This window comes from Trichosurus vulpecula, chromosome 4, assembly GCF_011100635.1.
Source record: "Trichosurus vulpecula isolate mTriVul1 chromosome 4, mTriVul1.pri, whole genome shotgun sequence".
NCBI classification, from domain to species: domain Eukaryota; kingdom Metazoa; phylum Chordata; class Mammalia; order Diprotodontia; family Phalangeridae; genus Trichosurus; species Trichosurus vulpecula.
In genome coordinates this window covers 367,197,229-367,221,514 of record NC_050576.1, presented here as the reverse complement: position 1 = coordinate 367,221,514, position 24,286 = coordinate 367,197,229, and the positions used below count along the sequence as shown (strand labels likewise).

General features: G+C 36.6%; 1 protein-coding gene across 1 annotated transcript in view; it reads left to right on the top strand.

Moving 5' to 3' along the window:
* The window catches only part of UGGT2 (UDP-glucose glycoprotein glucosyltransferase 2), a 256,148-nt gene that overhangs the window by 3,693 nt on the left and 228,169 nt on the right, over positions 1–24,286 (top strand). The window contains exon 2 of the mRNA XM_036755774.1: positions 11,958–12,040. Coding sequence (XP_036611669.1) covers positions 11,958–12,040 — 83 coding nt within the window. The remainder of the gene's footprint in view (positions 1–11,957; positions 12,041–24,286) is intronic.

Sequence of the window (24,286 nt, the reverse complement as noted above, 5' to 3'; positions counted from 1 at the left end):
TAATCTGTCTTGAGTAGAAAATTTTTATACTGTGAGTGTCAAAGGAAAGCTTTCTGAGTGTTGATGATAAAGAGAAAGTCTGGAAGTGGTAGTAAAGCACAAAGAATATTACTATTTGCCTTCTAGGACCAGTGTGGTGGGAGCAGGAGGGAAGAGGGGTGTGGGTAAAAAGACTGCTAGTGTTGGAATAAAGGGCCAGGGATGTAGTATTCTGGGGAGAGATGCAGTGATGAATACCACATGAAAGGGGTATGAGTGAAAGAGATCCAGGACAAAGAGAAATTAGTTACTGCAATTTTTAGTCTTAAATGTTTACCTAGAGTAATAAAAAGTGTCTTATCCAAAGTCACAGAGCTGGTACTTGTCAGCAGCAGGACTTGAACTTCAGTCTTCCTGGCTCTGAGAACAAATCTATCCATTATGCTATACAGTATCTCTTTAGAAAGTTAGGGGTCCAAATTTCATTGGGGGCAGTTTTTGTTTCAATAGCAGAGGGAAGAAAAAAGGGGATGGGGTGCAGCTGAAGTAGACTGGAAAAAAATAATAGAAGAAACAGATACAGTATTTCTATCCTGAGATGATTACTAACCTTACAGCCCACATGCTGTTGCTTTCTTCTCTTTTCCTTTCAGTTACCTGGATATTGATGTGAAAATAACTACACCTTGAAATATAATTTAATAAGTATGTGTAAAGCTTGTATGATTATATTCAGATTTCATCAAATAGTGATACAATCACTTATACACTGCATTGTCAACCAGACAGAACCAACCTCTAACCTGTGGGTGGCCAGAACCAAACAGAGCAGGCTAGAGGCAGGAGAGTTAGGAATCAAACAGAAGTTTAATTTCAAAGTGAGGGAAACAGCTTGCAAGCAAAGACACATGTGCCGGATCCATGCCCCTAGTAGGGGGACCCAAGGCTGTGTGAGGAGATCTCAGTATTTATACCAGTGGCTGCACAGTGAACTGTAGCCCCAACAATGAGGGGTAACAGCAACAATGAGACAAGTTTAATTCATAGCAGGACTTCGTGACCAGAACTTGTCTGAGCTCAAAAAACATCTGGTGCTGGTCAAAGTAATACAACAATTATGTGATTTTGCCAGAGGGTGAGTGAAAAGGATTGTTGTTAAGCAAAGCTCAGGGCATAGCCTGTTTGCTGGGCTTTAGCTCTGGAAAACAGGATGTCTCCTAATACCTTGACATTTCCCCCTTTTCGCCAAAGGGGGAAAAGAACCCCTACCCTTCTGGCCAATAAAGGAGAGGCAGATATAAGCCAAGATGCCACAGGAGGCCAGTTGGACCTGGACGAGATGTTTTCCAGAGTTCTTTGAGGGGACCTATCGGGGAAGTATGTCCCAGGTATCATTGCTTGCCATCGTTTGCTTGCAAGCAGAAAAAAAAGGGGGGTCCAAGAAGATAGGGGAAGAAAATGCTAACACATACTTGAATCACAGTCTTGGTGGTTGGGCACATAACAAAAGGGAAGAGGAGGAAAAACTAGGACGGTATGCTCAGCCCTTGTCTGGAATTTAGGTACAGCTGTCTCATCTGGATGTTGGCTGCTTCTGGTTCCATACTAAATGAACTTTGAGTTCCCTGGACTTAGGAGCAGGGGCTTTCTTCATATGATATAGGAGTCCACACCCACAAGTTTGGCCACTGTGGGAGTAGTCAGAAGGATGCAGTAAGGGCCCTCAAAGAAAACTTCTTGCATCAGTCTTTGAATCTGAGTGTCTGGTCAACATAATATAGGTCCTTAGTTAAAAGTCTCTAAACAACACGTAGGGATGATCCAGTTTCCCAACCACACAGGGCTAGATTCAAACATTGCAATAAAATTTGTTCTCACAATTTCCATAATTGCATAATTACATTGTCAGGTACCGATCAAAATACTTAGAGGTCTCATAATGGACTAGTTCTGAGAAGGGAGAATTACATGTCACCAAAGTAACCAAGAAAACGTAAACATAATTAAAATTAAGTCTCCTTGTATTCTAGTGGCCCATTCTCAATATCCATTTTACCAGAACATTTTGAATCCCAGATGTCTCATGCAGTCATCTGGTCCCTAGATATCATTTCTTGGACAATAAGCTTTATTCTCAGGATAGCTCTAAAGGGAGTTTTGCTTCTCTGGTTCCAAATCTAGAAGATTCTAGATAATTCTGCTAGTAATATCATTTAAATTTAGTTCTCCAATTTTGAAATGTCAGAGAATTTCAGTTCATATACCATTTGTTGTTTCTATCCTTACCTAAATCCTGTGCCTGATATAAGAATCTTTTAAAAATTTATGAGGGTTCAACCATAAAATGGGTTCTTCTGCCTTTTAAAGTTATCAGATAGATACTTTAATAATGGGAAAATAATTTCACTTTCTTTGCCATTATCCATACAATTTATGTGTAAAATCCTAATCCAGTTTTGAGAACTTGTTGCTAAGATATACTCAAAGCCTGATTTTCCATGATAAATAAATTTGAAAGCCAATCATATACATATGTATATGGTTCTTCGAGAAAACAGTCTAATTCTGAAAACTTTCACATTACATCTTTGTCTTATTACTTTGTTTAATCTTTCCCCCTTCAGGAGGATATCATCCCTATATCATAATGTAACCAAAAATGCAGGTTAAAATTTTAGGGTGCTCATACGTATGTCCTATTATAGTAACTCAAAGATGTTCCAGTATCAATCTATTATTTAATAGATTTAGTATTGTACTTAAAAAACTTCTTGATTATAGAAATTTGCTATAAAAGGAAAAAGAGGGAAATAGTTATAACAATGTCATATATCATAACAGGAGGAAAAACTCCTTTAGCTCTGTTTGATTCCAGGCATGAGTCATATCTGATAGCCAATCATATAGTCACTGGGTGTTAAAATCAATGCTTAGGATAACCAGGTGGGGAAATTTCATTTTCAGAAAGGAAATAGCGCAATGGGAGAACAGTCAGAAAGATCCTACCTAGGCCATGACACAGCCATGCCCAAAACTTTTCCCAGGCATAGACATCCCCCTTCAGCAGTTCCCAGACTCAGCATATGCCATTTTTCTACTATTGGCTTCATGATAATTCAGACAGCTATCCCTGTAATCAAAGCTCAAAACAATAGGAAACTATAGTCCCAGGAATTTTTACCATAAATCGCAAAATTTCACTAACCACAATTTAGGGCTTAAATGTCTTTCCTGATGTTTCCCTAACAGTTAACATTTCTTTTGTCCTTTATTCATAAATTAAAACTACCCATATTCTGGGGTTTCAGACATAGGTCATTTGACATGCTAAGGAGCTTGGGGTATTGGACTAGGGAGAAGGGCACAGGACTCACTGGACAAAGTGGGGGGGGGGGCAGGCGGTACCAACAATGTGGCTAGCAGCTACTATGGCTGCGTAAGACCAACAACAACCAGCACACAAAAGGGCTGATAACACAGGTTCTTTGATCTCATTTTCTAAGGAAAGCAACTTTAAGAGCTTAACAATCTCAGTTTAATTATATATACATATATATATATATATATATATATATATATGTATACACACACACATATATATACATATATATACACACATATATATGTATGTGTATATATATACACATATACATATACACATACACACACACACACACACACACACACACACACACACATATATATGTAAAATTCACTTAGTTCAGGGGGGAAAAGAGCAGCCTCCTGAACTTCAGGGCAAATACGAACAGAAATTACAAATATCAACAGACAGACCTTGTCTGGTTCAAATCACATTTCATAGTTACCAGAGAAACACCGATATCTATCTGGGTTACAAAGCCTGGGGGGTTATCTCAATGGCTTGCCCAGAGTCTTGTCACTCATACTCTTTCACAATGAGTGTACCCCCAAAAGTGAAACGCCAACCTCAGATCTTATACACCTCTCTCAGGACCCTGGGGCATTTGATTACCTCAGTGCTGAGAAGCACTCAAAGGAAGAACAGTGAAAAGTCCCATTTAGGGTGTGGGAAAGTTAGTTAATCCCTAGTACCACCCTGCACATGGTTTCCAATCAATGATTCCCAATTATCTTAGTGCTGAGAAATATTCCAAGACAAAAAAGATCCCACTTTACCTGCCCCATTCAAACAAAGGCCAGAATCATTAAAGGCACTTAAGAGAAGAACAGCAGAGAATCCAATGGCCTGGTTCCATGTCTACTCCCACTTCTGATACCAATTAATGTCAACCGGACCAGAACCTTCATCTAACCTGTAAATGGCCAGAGCTGAACAGAGCAGGCTAGAGACAGGAGAATCAGGAATCAAACAGAAGTTTAATTTCAAAGGGAGGGAAAGTTTTCCAGCAAAGATACAAGTGCAGGAGCCTTGCCCTTACCCCCAGTGGGGGTGGATCTGAGGCAGTGTAGGGAGATCTCAGTACTTATACCAGTTGCTACACAGTGAGCTGTAGGTCTGACAATGAGGGGTAACAGCAACAATGAGACAAGTTTGCTACATAGCAGGGCTTCATGACCAGAACTTGTCTAAGCTCAAATAACACCTGTTGCTGGTCAAAGCGATGCAATGATTTTGTGATTTTGCCAGAGGGTGAGCACAAAGGATTGTTGTTATGTGGAGCTCAGGGCACAATGTTTGCTGGACCGTATCTCAGGAATACAGGGTATCTACCAATAATATCTTGACAGCATGAAAGCCCTGGAAATGACATCAACCTGTGAACCTTTCCTTTGGTAAATCCCAGCTTGAATTGTATCAGCTCTTTTATTCTGGTTCATTTCATCTCAGTTCTAGTTTATCTTCCCAGTAAGTCTGGTTCCAGCCCAAGTCCATTACCAAATCCATTTTAGAGGAGCTGTACTACTGATCTGATTCCTTTCTTCTAATCCAAGACCTATTTAGTTTAATCTCATCTGAATCTCTGCCCTGGCTCAGTATATACCTAAACTAATCTCAGTTGATTATTTTTTTTTAATACTTTAAAGTAGAAGGGGCAATTGTTACAGGAAATTGGGGAGGGAGTTGGAAGATAAGAGTAGGAAGAAAGAAAGGAGGAAAGCTGACAGCAGACTCAAGGTTGAAGCAAGATGAGCAAAATGACTAGAGCTTTATCCCAGTCCCCACATCCTTAAGAAGAGTTGTATTTCCAGTTGCAGCATAAAGACCACTGTTCTTATGTTTCACTTCTTAGTTGCCAAATCCAATGACTTTTTCTCAGTCCTCATTTTTCTTGACCTCTCTGCATTTGATCACCCTCCTCTCCTTGATACTCTTTTCTCTTTAGGTTTTCAGAATGTCACTCTCCCCAATTGTCCCCCTACCCATCTGACCACTTGTCCTCATTTTCCTTTGCTGTATCCTCATCCAGGTCATGCTTTGTAACGATAAGTATCCATTAGGGTTCTATCCTGAGCCCCCTTCTCTTTTCCCTCTATACTACTTCATTTGGTGATCTCATCAACTTCCATGGATTTAATTATCATTCCAATGCTGATTTTTTTTAGCAATAATTACCATCCCAATGATGATTTTCAAATCTAAATCTGCTGGCCTCCAATCTCACAACTGCCTTTGAGACATCTCAAATGTCCATTAGACATCTTATATTCAAAATGTCTAAAACTGAACTCATTATTTTCCCTCTAAACTTTTAACTACATGTAACTTCCCTATTACTGTAGAGGGCAACACCATCCTCTCAGTCCCTCAGGCTCACAACCTAGGTTTCATCCTGACTCCTCTCACTGTTTCTCTCCCTCCCTTCCCTCCCTCTCCCTCTCTCTCCCTCTCTCTCTCTCTCTCTCTCTCTCTCTCTCTCTCTCTCTCTCTCTCTGTCCCTCCCTCTCTCTCTGTCTCTCTGTCTCTCTCTCTCTCTCTCTCTCTCTCTCTCTCTCTCTCACACACACACACACACACACACACACACACACACAATGTCCAATCTCTTACCAAGGTCTGTCATTTTTACTTTTATAACATCTCTGAAATACATACACCCCTTCTCTCCTCTGATACTGCCATCACTCTGACAATGTATGAGACAGCAGAGGCTTTTGAAATTTATTGGGTAGGAGAGTTACATCGTCAGACATATACTTTGAGAAAATCACTTTGGCCACTGTGTGGAGGATGGGTGGAGAGAGGAGAGATTTTAATTAGATCAGTAAGATGGCCTTTTAGAAGTCTTTTCCAGTTCCCAACCTAGAATTCTATGATCCTAATGATACTGAAATTACTGAGAATATCTTGGGTTTCCCTTGGAATTAGCAATTGTTAGACATTCATTTCTATCTTCAATAAGACTTCACATATAACTGATAAACTAGCTCTGGAGGCATCAATTTTTTAAAGTTTCCTAAAGTTGGGGGATTTGGGGGAAGTGAGGGAGGAGTATCATAATAAATGTATGAGTATATGACATATACTCATATGAACTATGAAATATAACATTCAATTATATACGTACTTGGTTTTTCAAGTCTTCTTGTTTTTATGATACATTTTTGGCTTATATCTTTTCCTTCTTAGCTCAATCAGCTTAATGTTACAGTGTACTAGGGAAATTCCATACCTTCCCTTTCTTACTTTATAGCAAGCAAACAACTTTTAAGTAGCCAAGTATGCAGAGTTTAAGCTTTCAGTCAAATTTAAACAATTTTATTTATCCCCGTTTTTGTTCCCTCGATGGTCATCCCTAGCAGAAATGTCCAAATGTCTGATGACTAAAGTAGGTCATTGAGCATATTTTATGGTTTTCTTCAATATTAACAACCTCCAGTTTCTTAAAGTCACCAAGAATAGGATTGAAATGAAAGTAAATCTGTGTCTTTGTTCTTTATTGAAAAATAATAAACATAATAAAAAACAACCTGATTTAAATGTCTTGTAATTTGTTCTTTCCCTAACTTGCAAGATCCTTTTGTGGTCTTGGTGTCTTTGGCCCCTTTTTAATTCAGTGACTTACAAACGTTACTTTACACTTTGTGCTTTAAGAACCCATAGCTCCTATGAATCAGGCCTTCCTTCCTTCCTTCCTTCCTTCCTTCCTTCCTTCCTTCCTTCTTCCTGCCTGTCTGCCTTCCTTCCTTTCTAACAGTATCAGACTATATCGTATTTCAACATTTCAAAGAGTTTCTAAATGGAAACAAAGATTATAAAAATGATCTGATTTTTTTTGTGAAAAGCACGTGACTTAGTTGCTTCCACATCAGTTCTCACTTTGTCATCTTCTTGCAATCTGATTTCTCATTCCACCACTCAACTGAAACTAGTCATTCTAAGGTTATCAACAACACTTTAATTGCTAGATCAGGTGGCCTTTTCTTAGTTCTCTTTTTTTTTGTATTTTTTTTTGGAGGGGGAAGGCAGGGCAATTGGGGTTAAGTGACTTGCCCAAGGTCACACAGCTAATACGTGTGTGTCAAGTGTCTGAGGCTGGTTTTGAACTCAGGTCCTTCTGACTCCAGGGCCTGTGCTCTACTCACTGTGCCACCTAGCTGCCCCCTTCTTAGTCCTCATTTTGACAGATTTTTGACACCATTGACCACCTTTTCCCCTCCTTCTGGATGCTCTCCTCCTCTCTCTTCTCTGGCTCTCATGCCTGTCTGATTGCTTATCAGTCTTTGATGGTCCCATGTCTAATCTAAGTGCATGTCTCTCAAGGCTTCCCTCCTGATTTTCTTCTAATTCCATTATTACAACCATAGAGCCTCTTTCCTCTTCCTTTCCCCTTACATTCACTCAGTTTTTAAGTCTAGTCAATTCTACCTCCATAATATATTTTTCATCTGTTGTATTCTCTCCACCCCTATGGCTGCTATCTTAGTTTATCATCACCTCTCCCCTGGAATATTATAATATTTTCCTAATGGGTCTTCCTGATCCTCTTCTCTATCCTCTAATGCAACCCTTACAAAGCTGCCAAAGTAATCTTCCTAAATTACATATCTGCCATGTCAGTCCCCTTGCTCAAAGACTACAGTGGCTTACTATTGCCTCTAGAACAAAATATAATTCCTTGGCTTAGCATTTAAAGCCTTTCACAATTTGACTCTGGCTAACTTTTTCAGCCTGGTCTTACATTTTACTCCTTTACGTATTCTAGGTTCCAGGAAAAATTGCCCTACTAGGGCAAACCCTAGAATTCCATTTCTTTCTCCCTTGCCTTTTTATAAGGATCCCATGTGCTGGGAATTCAAGATCTCTTCTGTTTCCTTCAAGATTCAACTCAGTTGTCACCTCAGATAGGAGGCCTTTACTGATTCCCTTAATTGTTACTTCCTTTCTCAAATTATCGTGTATTTACTCATCTGTTTGCATGGCGTTTTCCTACCACTGTTCCCTTGAAGAATGTAAGCTCCTTTATAACGGGCCCTATTTCATTATTTTTGTATGCCTATCATCTCACATAGTATCTTGTACCTGGTAGCTACTTAATAAATGCTTGTTGAATATAATTAGATTCACATTTATATTTACTAAGACCATTATATTAATGGTATTTCACAGCATTTTCTTGATGACATTTAAATTGAGCCAATTCATTTCTTTGTCTAATACTAATGAAGAAAAAGCTAAAAGTAATTTTACATCTTTTTTTCTGGCAGTTCATAGTGATGCCTCAGGTAAACATCAACATTGGTTTCCTTCTGCTTTTCAAAACAGAGAAGCTATTTGACATTAGGCATTTTTTTTTCCTTTTTGTTTTCACTCCAAATTAGGAGTGCTTAATCTTTTTGTGTATGTGTCATGGACCCCTTTCCATTTGGTCAGCCAGTCAGTAAATTTTATTAAGCAATCTACTATAGCATCTAGGTGGTACAGTAGTTAGAGCACCAGGCCTGTATTCAGGAAGACCTGAGTTCAAATTTGACCTCAGACACTCCATAGCCTTGTGACCCTGGGCAAGTCACTTAACTCTGTTTGCCTCAGTTTCCTCATCTGTAAAAAGAACTGGAGAAGGAAATGGCAAACCACTCCAGTATCTTTGTCAAGAAAACCCCAAATGCAGTCATGAAGAATTGGATATGACTGAAACAAGTGAATAAAAACAACATCAGGCACTGTGATAAATGCTGGGGATACAAAGAAAGGTAAAAGATTGTCCCTGCTCTCAAGAAACTCATAGTCTGATAACGGGAGCAATAACATGCAGACAACTATGAACAAAACAGTTATATACAGGATAAATTGGAAATGATAAACAGAGAGATCAGAATTAAAGGGAATCAGAAAAGACTTCCTCAAGAAGGTGAGATTTTTGGGGGGACTTGAAAGAAACCAGAAGAGTCAGTAGATGGAGATAAGAAGAGAAGGTATTCCAGGTGAATGTGCTCTGAGTCAGGAAATGGAGTGTCTTGTTTGAGAAAAAGCAGAGGCCAGTGTCACTAGATTGCAAAGTATATATTGTATAAAGAAGATTGGAAAGGAAGGGGCAGGTTATGAAAAGTTTTTGGTGCCAAACAGGAGATTTTATGTTTGATCCCCAAGGCGATAAAGAGAGACATGTCGGATTAGTGTTTTTGGAAACACTGGACTCTGAGGAAGTATGGACTGGAGTAGGGACAGCCATGTGGCAAGCAGACCAACCAGCAGACTGTTGCAATAATCCAGGCATGAGTTGACAAGGGCCTGCACTAGGGTGATAGTAATGTCTGGTGTATATGGACCTCTTCTCATAATATTTTTAAAAGCATAAAATAAAATACATAGGATTACAAAAGAATTTAGTTATATTGAAGTAAAGATGTAATTTTTCCCATCCATATTCAAAGACCCATAGTTTTCTATCCGTGGACCCCAAGTTAAGAACCCTTGCTCTAAAATCATAAAGGATTTACTAATGTTGAACTGTTTACATTCCTACATGGAAAGATAATATTTGTATCTCATGAGACCTTTCTCTTTATTAGGGTAGTTGGAGGGAATATGTATAGACAGAGGATACACAGTGAGTTGAAGATGAAGGGATGCTATCTAAAAAAGTAAAATTAAGGGTCAAGAGAGAGGAATGTACTGGGAGAAGGAGAAAGGGAGAGGTATAATGGGGTAAATTATCTCACATAAAAGAGGGAAGAAAAAGCTTTTACAGTGGAGGGGAAAAAAGGGGAAGTGAAAGGGAATGAGTGAACCTTACTCATTGGAATTAGATTAAGGAGCAAATAACATACATACTCATTTAGATATGGAAATCTATCTTACCCTACAGGAAAATAGGAGGGAAGGGGAACAAAAGGGGGTTGGGGTGATAGAAGGGAAGGCAGATTGGGGGAGGGAGTAATCAGAAGCAAACACTTTTGAGGAGGGACAGGGTGAAAGGAGGGATCAGGATAAGATGGAGGGAAATATAGTCTTTCACAAAATGACTATTATGGAAGTGTTTTGCATGACTACACACGTATAACTAATATTGAATTGTTTGCCTTCTCAGTGAGGCTAGGTGGAGCTGGAGGAAGAGTGAGAATTTAGAACTCAAAGTTTTAAAAATAAATCTTAAAAGTTGTTTTTACATGTAACTGAGAAATAAGATACATAGGCAATGGGGTATAGAAATCTATCTTACCCTATAGGAAATAAGAGGGGGGGGGGCAGTGATAGAAGGGAGGACAGGGTAATCAGAAGCAAAACACTTTTGAAAAGTGATAGAGTGAAAGAAGAGAAAGAATAGAATAAATGGGTAGGGGGAATAGGATAGAGGGAAATACAGTTAGCAGTACTAACTGTGAAAAAAAGTTTGAAGCAAGTTTTTCTGATAAAGGCCTCATTTCTCTAACATATAGAGAACTGTGTCAAATTTATAAAAGTAAGAGCCATTCCCCAGTTGATAAATGATCAAAATACATAATCAGTTTTCAGATGAAATAATTCAAGCTATCTATAGCCATATGAAAAAATATTCTATTGATTGGAGAAATGCAAGTTAAAACAATTCTGAGGTACTAAATGCACTCTGTCCTAAATGGCAAGGGATACTAACCCTCACACATGTGAGATTGGCTAATATGACAGAAAAGGAAAATGTTGGAGAGGATATGGAAAAATTGAGACACTAATGCACTTTTGGTGGAGTTGTGAACTAATCCAACCATTCTGAAGAGAAATTTGGAACTATGCTCAAAGGACTATAAAACTGCATGCTCTTTGACCAGGCAATATAATTACCACTACTAGGTCTGTATTCCAAAGAGATCAAAGAAAAAGGAAAAGGTTGTATATGTACCAAAATATTTATAGCATTTCTTTGTGGTGGCAAAGAATTAGAAATTGAGGGGAAGGCCATCAACTGGGGAATGGCTGAATAAATTGTGGTATATGATTATGATGGAATACTATTGTCCTATAAGAAATGATGAGCAGGACGGTTCCAGAAAAATTTGGGAAGACTTATTTAAACTGATGGAAAGTGAAGTGAGCAGAGCCAGGAGATCCTTGTACACAGTAATAGCAGTATTATAAGGATGATCAACTGTGAATGACTTCATTTTTCTCAGAAATATAATACGAGACAATTCCAAAAGACATATGATAAAAAATGCTATTCACCTCCAGAGAAAGAACTGATGGAGTCTGAATGCAGATCAAAGCATACTTTTTATGCTTTATTTTTCTTGTTTTTTTTTTCTTTTTTTCACCTATATTCTCTTTTGTAACACGGCTAATATGGCAATATGTTTTGAGTGACTGCACATGTATAATCTATTTCAAAGTGCTTGCTTTCTTAAAGAGGGGAAAAGAGATGGAGGGAATTTAGAAAATAATAAAAAAAAGAATGTTAAAAATTGTTTTTACATGTAATTGAGAAAAAATAAAATAAAAACATTCTTTAAAAAAGAACCTTTCCTCTAAGCTGTTACTCAGCTATAGAATATATTATCAATATGTTTTATCAATAAAATTATCAAATCTACCTATGGAAAACATTTTACTTTTTATATAGTGAATTTATGGCAGAAGAAAGTAATGAGAAGTTTTGGCAGTTTCTGGAAACCATACGAGAATTAACAATATACAAGCAAGGAGGTAAGGAATGTGTATGTTTTAATCTATAAGATATATCAAAATTGTGAAATGCTTTAAATGGTTGAAGTTAAAAAATAACAATGCTTATAAAAGTATATAAATGGAAGAGTTAAATTTTAAGGATGTTTTTATTCTGAAAAAACTTTTCTACATAATTATATCTAAGTCTTAATAATAACATTCCACATAAAAACAAGTTGTCAGATAAACATTTTGCAAACCTTGATACATGATATTAATGTGTTATTTAAACACTTCATTTTAATATTTGCCATACAATAATATTATTGCATTAATCATAATCTATAAAACTGTCAAATATTGAATTCTGTTTTATTTTTAAAAAATTTATTCTTTTTATGCTAACTTGCATTGTACTTTTATTTCCTGAACAGCTATACTCTTAAAACACATTTACATCAATTTGTTCATTTTTAGTGGAAGACAGAATAATCTCATGGACAGAGCATTGAATACTTGCCTTGAACAAATCTGCTAACTTTAATGCCTTTATTTCATCACCTGTAAAGTGGAATGATTTTTGCTCATATTTTAAAGGAATATTGACAGAGAAATTATATATGGTATTATCTTGTCACTAGAGAACTGGCTTCAGAATCTGGAAGACCTGAGTTCAAGCTCTTCCTCAAACCCATATTGGCTTTGTGAGCCTGGATTAGTCTCATTTGGTTGTCCAAGCAACTCTCTAATTAGAAATTCCAGAGAATTTATGTGCTCTGGGTTATTTGAGATATCTTACAAGTTTCCAAGCTCTGTCCTTAATGGTAAAGAATACTAAAAAGGGCAAATTGTAGGATCCCTGCCCTCATAGAGCTCAGGAAATGTCATTAAAATTAGACCATATGTTTTAGATCAACAGAAAACTTTAGAAATCATTTAAAACAATCTTCTTGCTTTACACGTGAGGAAATGGGGTTACCCATTTCCCAGGAAAATCAGAGGGATCATAAGGTTACTCATGTACTTTGACTCCAAATCCATTGTTATTTCTACAGTTGCATCATGATTAAAGATAGAGAAAAGAAAATTCAAAAGTCAGGATTAATTAAAGAAGTTTAGAATTGGCTAACTCAGAGAAGAGAAGGCTAAAATTATTTGACCTTTCAAGGATATAAAGGTTTGCTAGGTAGATGATGTTCAATTTTTTCTTTGTCTCTGCAAATATTACAATCAGGATAAGGGTACGAATTACATTGAGTGAGTTCATTTAGTTACAAGGAAAATTTGTTTAGTTGTAAAGGTAATTTATATGCTATATAACTTCTATCCCAAGCTATTTTTAAATGAAGTATGACCTTGAGCCTTATTTAATTGGTAGACCTACTTCCATAATTATGTGATTCCATAAAATAAATCTTTAAAAAGAAAATACATGTGATTAATAATAACTATTTTAGTACAGGTGTTGGAAAAGAGTCAGGTAAAGCAATATTTATGGTCTTTTCCCTAAGACATTCATGAATGGGCTTAACCACTTATATCTTTTTAAATTTAAATTCTGCATTTATAAAGGGCCAACTATATGCAGAGTACTTGTGCTAGGAAACTTTGGATGAGATACAATGTTTAGATAACACACGCTCCCTGCTGTGATAAAACTTGAAGCCTCTTGGAAATATTTTCTTTTCTATAAATAGGGAAAATGTGGCTTTTTTGCTTGCGTCATTTTAGTATATTACTATTCTGATGAGGGGGAAAATAGGATGTGATTTGTCATGTCTATATGTTAATTTAAAAGGACCATTTAAATTCCATTCTTGAATTGGCAACTCACTCTACTCTCTTTTACCTTCCTATACTTTCTTACCCTGGTCCTCTCCACATCCGTTTCAAAGTCTTCCAAATTTGGTATCTTTCAGATATATCCCTAGCCTGTTTTTTGCAGTATACAGTTGGTAAAACGTTCTGTTAATAGTTTTGCACAGTCTTCTAAGCCCCAGATCGTGATTCATGACCCCTTTGATCAGCATGTCTTCTATCTCAATGCAGCTCCCTATCAGTATAATATTGCAAGAGTCCATTGCTAAGTTTTAGTGTATGTGCATGGGTACTCAAGCATTATACCTCATTATGTATGTGTTAGGGCTAAGCATAGAAGAAATCAGGTTCTAAGTAAGCAATAATAATTAACATTTATATAAAACTTTAAAGTTTTCAAAGTACTTTGTTCTCAACAACTTTGTTGAGATATGTATTATTTTGGGGTGGGGAGAAAGGGAGGCATGGCTGAACCCCTGTTTTCTCCACTGATAACAAACAACATTTTGGCTTTAACCTTTGCCTGTCTGGTGAGGTATATGGCTCCCTTCTCTAGAATAATGTTTTTAAATGCAGAAAATAAAATGCATAGGATTACAAAGGAAACCAATTATATTGAAATAATTATCAACTTTTTAAAAATAAATAGATACCAGGTTAAGAACTACTATCTTAGAGAGTCACATGGGTCGTTAATAGGATAAGCGACTTGCCCACAGTCACCCTGCTAGTTTGTCTTAGAGACAGAGATTGAACTTTTGACATATCATCTTCATTGACTATTCAATTTTGTGAATATGCCATTGCTATAACATTAAATCTAGGCTGTGTTTTTAAACTATGAGGAGACAAAAATAAAGTTTGCAACAAATGGATTTTACTGAGCCTGTTTTACAAGTTATTTCTGTGACAGTGGAATGTTTCCTAGAATGTCTTCCTTCATTTTGGTTTTTTAAAGTTGTCTTTGGTCTTTACAGATATTTAAGAAATACTTTTATAAGTCCTATGTCCTAACATTATTAATAGTAATATTTTTATATTCTCAATTCAGGCACTAATTTTTTGCTATCATATTTTTAGTGCTGTGGAAGTTATCTAAGTTTTAAGGATTCTATTCCTTTTCTAGCACTGAACGGCATTTTTTTCCTCATCTGTCAAAGTGTTATTGATGTGTTGATGCCTTAAGACTTAGTGGTGTGCTATTACTTAACCTGTATAGCTTTGGGAGATGGGTTAGAAGCTTCATGACACCTGTCTTGTCAACAGAAAATGACAGTAACAGAGCAGACAAGCATACCTATAGTCAGTTGTGCTCAGGGCAGAGCTTTGACTGAACAACACTGAAACACTGAAATGCCAAATTGAAATAGGGATCCTTATATGGTTGAGACACCAGGTCTCAAGGTGAATGCCTGAAGAAGCATTCCCTCTCTCCTCAAGTCCAGTCAAAAATTTTATATGGAAACTTGATACTGGCATAAAGACTGACAACAATCCAGGATCAAAGGCTCATCATATTGGTATCAAGAGATTAAAATCTACATCTTCCTCAGAATTATTTTAAATTGATGTCTGATCAATTTCTGAAAATCTTTATCCTTGGCACACATGTATGTTTTTATTTCTGTGGAAACCTATAAATATTAATGTTTGTGATTTTTAATTAGCTTTGATAACTAATTATATCTGGGTGCTGAGAATTTTCAATGAAAATGGTATACTCATTTTCTGACTTCAGGAGTTGTCTCATTCTGGATGCTTTACATATATGTATATTCATGGCCAAATATATACCTGTACATGTGTATGTGATGTACATATAATGTAGATAAAGTGAAATATATCATTATTCTAAATATACATCTAATTCAATTCTCTAGATAGGTTAGGGGAAAGCATTTCACTTACTAAAAATTTATAGGAAATATGTGTGTGTGTGTGTGTGTGTGTGTGTATATACATGTATACATATATATATATATATATATCTGTAAGTATATCTCAGTCCATATACAGACGTATTTTAAGGCTAGCTTGTGATTTATTCTTAGACAGCCATTTCCTCACATATTATAAATAGCTAATGGAAGATACACATTCATAAATACTAGCACTGCTATATAAGAACTTCCTCTCCTCTTGGATTTAATCTAGTCTACATCTGGTTTAGTGTAAGTCATTCTGGTTTAGGAAAAATACATGGAAAATAATTTTTGCAAAGGGAAAGATGAAAGGATGATGTGAATAGCAAGCACTGAGGGAAAAATAGAATGGGGCAGTTGCAAAGGGAGAAGTCAATATTCTTTGGATTTTAATTTACTTTTTATAATGTCCCAAAATATGATGGACTCCAAACTAATGAGCAACTGGCATATTTTAACTAGCATATTTCATCCATTTGAATTTGGGGTCAAATAGTCTAAATAATTTAGAAAATGTCTACAGTTATATTTATAGATATTGGATTGAAGTTTGAGAGGGCAAAAAAGAACTAAGCATGCTTCAGACATAGCTTGAAAAAAATTCATTCAAAAGACACTAATGTGCAAAATATTATTCTGGGTGTGTTACAAGGAAGGGAATTTAAAAAATAGTCTCGATAAGGATCTTATGGTACAGGAAGATAAGGTATATGCATAAATTATTTAAGTGCATGACTGGAGTACAAAGGACTATGAGATTGGGTAGGAGAAATAATGTCCAACTGAGGCAGTCAGGGAAGACCTCAGGGAGAAGGCACAAATTGATTAACAGATAACCAAGGGAACAATTTAAAAAAAAAACCATAAAATAGCATGTATTTTTCTGGTAAAAATTTTTAAAAGAATACTTTATCATGTTTGATAGTTATTTGAAACACACTACTGAGAAAGTATTAATGCCCTAGGATGAAGAGTTTTATTAACAAGGTAACCTTTTAATAACAGAAGAGCTGACATTTATATGGTACTTTGAAGTTTACAAAGCACTTTGCATACAATATTTTATTTTCTTTGACCCTTACAACAACTCTGAGAGAGTAGTTCCTTGAGGTATGGTTATCCTTACTTTTCAGATGAGATAATAATCTCTGAGATATTAAATGATTCTCCCAGGGTCACAAAGGTTTAAGCATCAGAGGCAGCATTTGAATCCTGAGCTTCCTTATTGAAAGACTCTGTCTAGAAGCCATATTATCTGTAGACCCTAGAGGATTAATGGGTTTTATTTATCTTTAAAGCATTGCTAAGTACTGCTAAATGGATGGGCATCTTCCCTCTTATGGTAGGGTTGCCAGAATGTAATTGTGAGTTGATTATATCTTTAATTTGTAATGCTCCCTAAGGAAGTACAATAAGCACCTGATTTTTATAAATCAGAGTAGAAATAATAGGATCTAATTGAGCAAAAGGAGTGAAAAGAAAAATGCCCAGAGTGAAGCTTATTAGACTTTGTAATGATCTTCTAAAAGAAGCAATAGATGTTCCATTTCCTGAATGATTTTAAATTAGAATGAATAAAGTGGTTAAGGCTATGCTTGAAGGAACAATCCTGTTTCAGTAATGGGGTGGTCACAGTGACCTTAAAGAAATTTAAAAGGGTAAAGACTTGTGGTTCCCCATCAGTAGTCAGAATAGAGTAAAAAAAGAGTGTTCCCCTATCCCAGTTGGAGGGGAGGCAGATTGTATGACTTCTGGTCTCTCTGGATTTATATTAATGTGGATTTACAGCTCAGGTAGATAGAACTTAATTTGAATTAAGTTGAAGTTTCAGGTTTGATCAAAATTATTTTCTAAGGCCACAAACTAGTTCCAGTTATGGCCAGTGTCTTTATGTACATGTGGGACCTGTGCAAAAGAAAATCTCATTATTAGTTCATGGGTGATTTGGGAAAATCATTTCTGGCAAATCAATTCAAAAAGAAAATTCTCTACTTATTCTGTTACATGTGTTATCATATAACCCTAGAATCTTGAGTGGAAAGCACCCTCAGAAGTCCCTATAATTCATATCACACTTTTTTTTTAAACTTGAATCCTGGTCTTCCAGCTCCAAGCCTAATCTTTTTTCTACTATACCAGTATTTGCCAAGCTGTGTTAGGACCCTTAGTATTCTACAGAGTAACATTAATTGTTCTTTGAGAAAGCATCAGTGGTTGTAATTTCCTCTTTGAAAGTTTTCAATACAAAATTACATGTCAAAATACTTATGGCAATTTTGAGGGGATCTAAGTGGCTTAATTATCTCTGTTTTGACCCAAATTTCCTCAATTCACTTAAATTTCCCAGGAAATTTCATACACCCAAATAATTTGAATAAGCGTAAGATCTACTGATATATTTCAAGCTTCAAAATCTTCTGGGGAAAACTACTTTGGGATAGGTGCCTTGAACTGAAGATAATGCTACCATCAGCAAAACATGTTAAGGTGCTCCTTTCTCTGTAACAGAGTCCAACCAGTTAGTTCACAAAGAGCTTATTATTAATTAGGAGAGTTGGGACCTAGTCCCAATTCTTAGTCACTCAATCGCTATGTAATATTGTTAGTCACTTCATTTTTCTGGGTTTTCATTTACTATTTTCTAAATTGCCTGCTATACTAACCTTACAGGATAAGTAGGAGAATCATATGAGAGATGGAACATAATAAAGAACCTTGAACATAGTTAAGTGTTTAATAAATGTTTATTGATTGAGTGGTTGGCTTCAAATAAGCTGATATAATCCTGAGTAATGCAAAGATTTGGTGAAAAGGAAGAAAGAAAAAGGATTGAATAAGCTAAATTAATCTTTCGTTACACTTACTTTCTTGGCAACAATGAAAGCAGTTATCAGTATTTCATAAATATTCCAAACTGACAACAAAAATAAGGTTACTAGTGCTTGTCTTACATTTACTTATTACTATCTGATAGTATTTATGGCAGAGTCTCTGCCAGAATTTGAGGCTACTTAATGTGCCTCTGGCCTTGGAAACATCATAATAAGTCATAAAGAAGGAAGGAAATAAGCATTTAAGTGCCTGCTTTGTGTCAAGCACTGTGCTAAGTGCTTCACAAATATTATCTCATTTGATCCTCAAAACAACCTAATGAGGCCCATTTTACAGTTGAGGAAACTGAAGCAGACAGAAGTTAAGTAACTCACCCAGGGTCACACAGCTAGTAAGTATCTGAGTCTGGATTTGAACTCAGGTCTTATTGATTTCAGGCCCACCACCGTACCACCTAGTTGCCTCTAAGAAGCACTTTTAAACTAGTTACTACAAATTGTAGAGGGGGTTTCTGTTCTGGTGTGAGTAGTTTAGATGTCCCCAAGACCCCTTCCAACTCTGAGTCTATAAAAGAGTATATCATATGGAGTGAACTTTAAGAGAGACTTCTTTTCCTTTGAAACAGGAGGGAAGGATGTGAGGCTAAATAAATAACTTCAAAATGAAACATTTCCAGTAGGACTTAAGGTGTGGTGGAGATGAGCAATTCAGGTCTCAAAGAGAAGAATAACTCTTGAATTGATATTCAGTTCCAGGGGTATGGGAGTGTGCCTGGTTTATGTTTAAGAGATGAGTTAAAAATTGCAAAGTAACAGTAAAGACCAAGTTGAAACTAACATAAATTCTGTATCAGGTCAGGGCTACATGACAATATATATTTTTTAATGTTTTAAAATTTATTAAGTATTTCCCAATTATACGTAAAAAAATTTTAACATTCTTTTTTTAACTTTTGAGTGCCAAATTCTTTCCTTCCTTTCCACACCTATCCCCTCTATTGAGATGGCAAACAATATGATATCAATTATATATGTGAAGTCATGCAAAACATTTACATATTAACCATATTTCAAAAGAAAACACACCCAATAAAACCCCAAAAAGTAAAAAAGAGTTTCAATCTGCACTCAGTGTTCATCAGTTCTCTCTCTGAAGATGGATAACATTTTTCATCATGGGTCTTTTGGAGTTACCTTGGATCCTTGTTAATCAGAGTAGCTAAGTCTTTCATAGTTGATCATCCTTACAGTATTGCTATTACTGTGTACATTTTTTCCTGCTTCTGGTCATTTCACTTAGTATCAGTTCATATAAGACTTCCCAGATTTTTCTGAAATGATCTTGTTCATCATTTCTTATAGTAAAATAATATTACATTACAATCATATGCTACAACTTGTTCAGCCTTTCCCCAATTGATGAGCATCCCCTCAATCTCCAGTCTTTTGCCACCACAAAAAGAGCTGCTATAAGTATTTTTGTACAAATAGGTCCCTTTCCCTTTTCCTTTGATCTCTTTGGGATACATGTCTAGTAAAGGTAATGGTTGAATCAAAGGGTATGCAGTTTTATAGCCCTTTAGGCATAGTTCTAAATTATTCTCCAGAATGGTTAGACTAATTCACAACTCCACCAACAGTGAATCAGTTTCCCAATTTTTCCACATCCCCTCAAACTTTTGTCATTTTCCTTTTCTGTCATGTTAGTAAATCTGATGGGTATAAGGTGGTATCTCAGAGTTGTTTTAATTTGCATCTTTCTAATCAGTAGTGATTTAGAGCATTTTATATGACTATTGTTAGCTTTGATTTCTTCTTCTGAAAACTGCCTTGTTTACATCCTTTGACCATTTATCAATTGGGGAATGGCTCTTATTTTTTTTTTTTGTAAATTTGTGTCAGCTCCTGATAAAGGGATACTTGCTATAAAAATGTTTTTCTGGTTTCCTGTTTAACATCTTTTTTAATCAATATTTTTTGACCTTGAGAATAGGAGCTAAGGAAGTGACATGACAGGTATCAACAGGGGTAATCTTGGGTTAGAGATAGTTGTAATCATCCAGAGGATGAGGAAATCTAAGATTGTAGGAGTAGCCTTGAAGTAGCTGACTGTAGGGTATAGGGAAAGGAAAAGGAGAGTTCAGAACAATCATAACGGATTGTCCAGGTATATAATTCTTAGTGGTTTTGTATATAAGTAAGAAACTTACATGGTGAAATTTCCAGCTCTTCAAAGATTAGTAAGCCTTTTTATGGGTAGTAGATAATAACAATCAAATTTTATATACATGAACTATAGAAAGATCTCAGAAATCTGCAAGTTGACAAAAATTGGCAGAGGAGTTTCACTATAGTCAAATGCAAGAAATCATCCAACATATATAGATATATATCTGTATATATGCATATATGTACATATGTGTATGCATACACAGACAAATACATATTTATTATATAATGCCTCTAAGAGCTATCAGGATCTAAGCTAGGTATTTGGTAGGACTAATAAATTCCTTTAATCATCAATTCAGCATACTACTACTTCAGCTGAAATAGACAACAAAGTATGAGGAATCATCAAGAAAAATGTTGGAAATAAAATGGCATCAAAGACTTTCTATTAATGTTTAATGAATGAATAAAAATAATTTACATTTGTAATGCACTTTGTGGTTTGCAAAGTGCTTCTCACAAAAACATTAGAAAGAAGATAGCACAAATATTACCATCTTCATTTTACAAGTGAGAAAAAAAAACTGAGGCCCAAGTTAAGTAATTTGTCTGTGGTCTAGCTTAGTAAACATCTAAAATAAAATTTGAATCCAGGTCTAGCACTTTATTCACTACATCATACTGTTACATCTAAACTTCTATATAATATTCTAGGATATTGTTTTTTTTTTTTCTTGATAAAAGGTGACCTGTGATATAATAGGGCTTTCCCTAAGGACTCTAGGCTAACACAGATTAGGTTTGATATAGGGTCTGTTTAGAGAGGATCACTTTTTTCTCTTCTTGCTCCCACTCTAGGAATTCCAAATATTCCTGGATAAATCTTATTTATATATTTTGTTTATATTTCCCTCATATTTGCCCTTTTCAAAGGCATCAAGAGCACACTAAGAGTTTTGGGTATGGAATAGCCTTTATTCTCAACACCACAGAAATTTTTAATACATGAAGGACCCCAGGAACAAATACAAACACGTAAAATAGTCAGCCCATTAGATTCACCCTGAAATATAAAGATATTTTGGGGAAGTAATGAAAAAAATATTTATCCTTCATATCCAATCTGCACTGCCAAAGTAATTTGCTACAATAGCAGGGCTGACCAGGTCAAGATCTCTTTTACCCAAATAATTAGGGTCTCTCCTAGTCAAACTGACCTTTCTGACCTTTAAAAGGATATTAGAGAACTGAAAAGGATCCAAAAAAGAATTTTGGTGATCAAGGGTATTTATTTTAAGGATTTTTTTTAAGTCTACAAAGGGATTATCTGAGCACTGATGTTATTAAGCTTTATAAAATCATGAATGACAGAAACCTGGACTTCATTGCCAAACTAGAATATTAAAACTGGGGGCCTTTAAATTCCAGAGAGGGTTTTAGGACAAATGAAAGGGAACACTACCTTGTGTGGAGAGTAGTAATTTCAAGTTACAAAAACTGAGAGTGGGAGAGTTGAAAGGGAGCTCAAGGGCTCTCTAGGCCACCCAATACATGAAAGGAATGCCAACTATCCCAAACTTAACAAGTGGTCATTGAGTCTTTACTTGAAGACCTCCAAAGAAGTGGAATCTTCCACCCCTTGGTTGAGTGGCAGCCCATTCCATCTTGGACATTTGTTGTTAAGAAATTTTTCTTCAGGTGGCGGAGCCAAGATGGCAGTTAAAAAGCAGGGACTAGTGTGAGCTCCCTGCCGAGTCCCTCCAAAAACCTATAAAAAATGGCTCTGAACCAATTCTAGAACTGCAGAACCCACAAAATAGCAGAGGGAAGCAGGGCTCCAGCCCAGCACAGCCTGGATGGTCTCTGGGTGAGGTCTATCCCACATGGAGCTGGGAGCAGAGCAGAATGGAGCGGAGCAGAGCAGAGCCCAGTGTGGGCGCGCAGACCAACCACACCAGGAGCTGGGCAGAGCGTGCCCTAGCGCCCTGAATCAGTGAGCTGCAGCAGTTACCAGACTTCTGAACCCACAAACACCAAAGACAACAGACAAGGTTAGTGGGAAAAGCTGCGGGAGTGGAAGGAGTTTGCGGTTCGGCTACTGCCCTGGGGGCAGTGGAGGTGGGGCAGCTACAGAAGTACAGCTGCAGTTGCTTCTCGACCCAGGCCCACCTGGTGGGAGGAATTAAGTGGAGGATCAGAGCAGGAGTGCAGAGCCTGCTGAAGATCTAAGTCCAGTCTGGGTTGGGGGTTCTTGGGGAAGGAGGAGTGCTGGTGTGGCAGAGCTGGCGCATCCCCCCAAGTGTGGAACATAGAATGCTTTAGTCTACAATAAGTCATACCCCGCTGAAAAACTCAAGGGTCAAGTTAGTTGGTTGGGAATATGGCCAGGCAGTGAAAACGCACCCAGATTCAGTCTCAGACCTTGAAATCTTACTTTGGTGACAAAGAAGACCAAAACATACAGCCAGAAGAAGTCAACAAAGTCAAAGAGCCTACAACAAAAGCCTCCAAGAAAAACATGAACTGGTCTCAGGCCATGGAAGAGCTCAAAAAGGAGTTGGAAAAGCAAGTTAGAGAAGTAGAGGAAAAATTGGGAAGAGAACTGAGAAGGATGCGAGAAAACCATGAAAAACAAGTCAATGACTTGCTAAAGGAGACCCCAAAAATGCTGAAAAATACACTGAAGAAAACAACACCTTGAAAAATAGACTAACTCAAGTGGCAAAAGAGCTCCAAAAAGCCAATGAGGAGAAGAATGCCTTGAAAGGCAGAATTACCCAAATGGAAAAGGAGGTCCAAAAGACCACTGAAGAAAATACTACCTTAAAAATGAGATTCAAGCAAGTGGAAGCTAGTGACTTGATGAGAAATCAAATATTATAAAACAGAACCAAAGGAATGAAAAAATGGAAGACAATGTGAAATATCTCCTTGGAAAAACCTCTGACCTGGAAAATAGATCCAGGAGAGATAATTTTAAAATTATTGGACTACCTGAAAGCCATGATCAAAAAAAGAGCCTAGATATCATCTTTCAAGAAATTATAAAGGAGAACTGCCCTGATATTCTAGAGCCATAGGGCAAAATAGAAATTGAAAGAATCCACAGATCACCTCCTCAAATAGATCCCAAAAAGAAATCTCCTAGGAATATTGTCACCAAATTCCAGAGCTCCCAGATCAAGGAGAAAATACTGTAAGCAGCCAGAAAGAAACAATTTGAGTATTGTGGAAACACAATCAGAATAATCCAAGATCTAGCAGCTTCTACATTAAGAGATCAAAGGGCTTGGAATACGATATTCCGGAGGTCAGTGGAGCTAGGATTAAAACCTAGAATCACCTACCCAGCAAAACTGAGTATCATGCTCCAAGGCAAAATACAGACTTTCAATAAAATAGAGGACTTTCAAGCTTTCACAGTGAAAAGACCAGAGCTGAACAGAAAATTTGACTTTCAAACACAAGAATCAAGAGAAGCATGAAAAAGTAATCAAGAAAAAGAACAAGAAAAAGAAATTGCAAGGGACTTACTAAAGTTG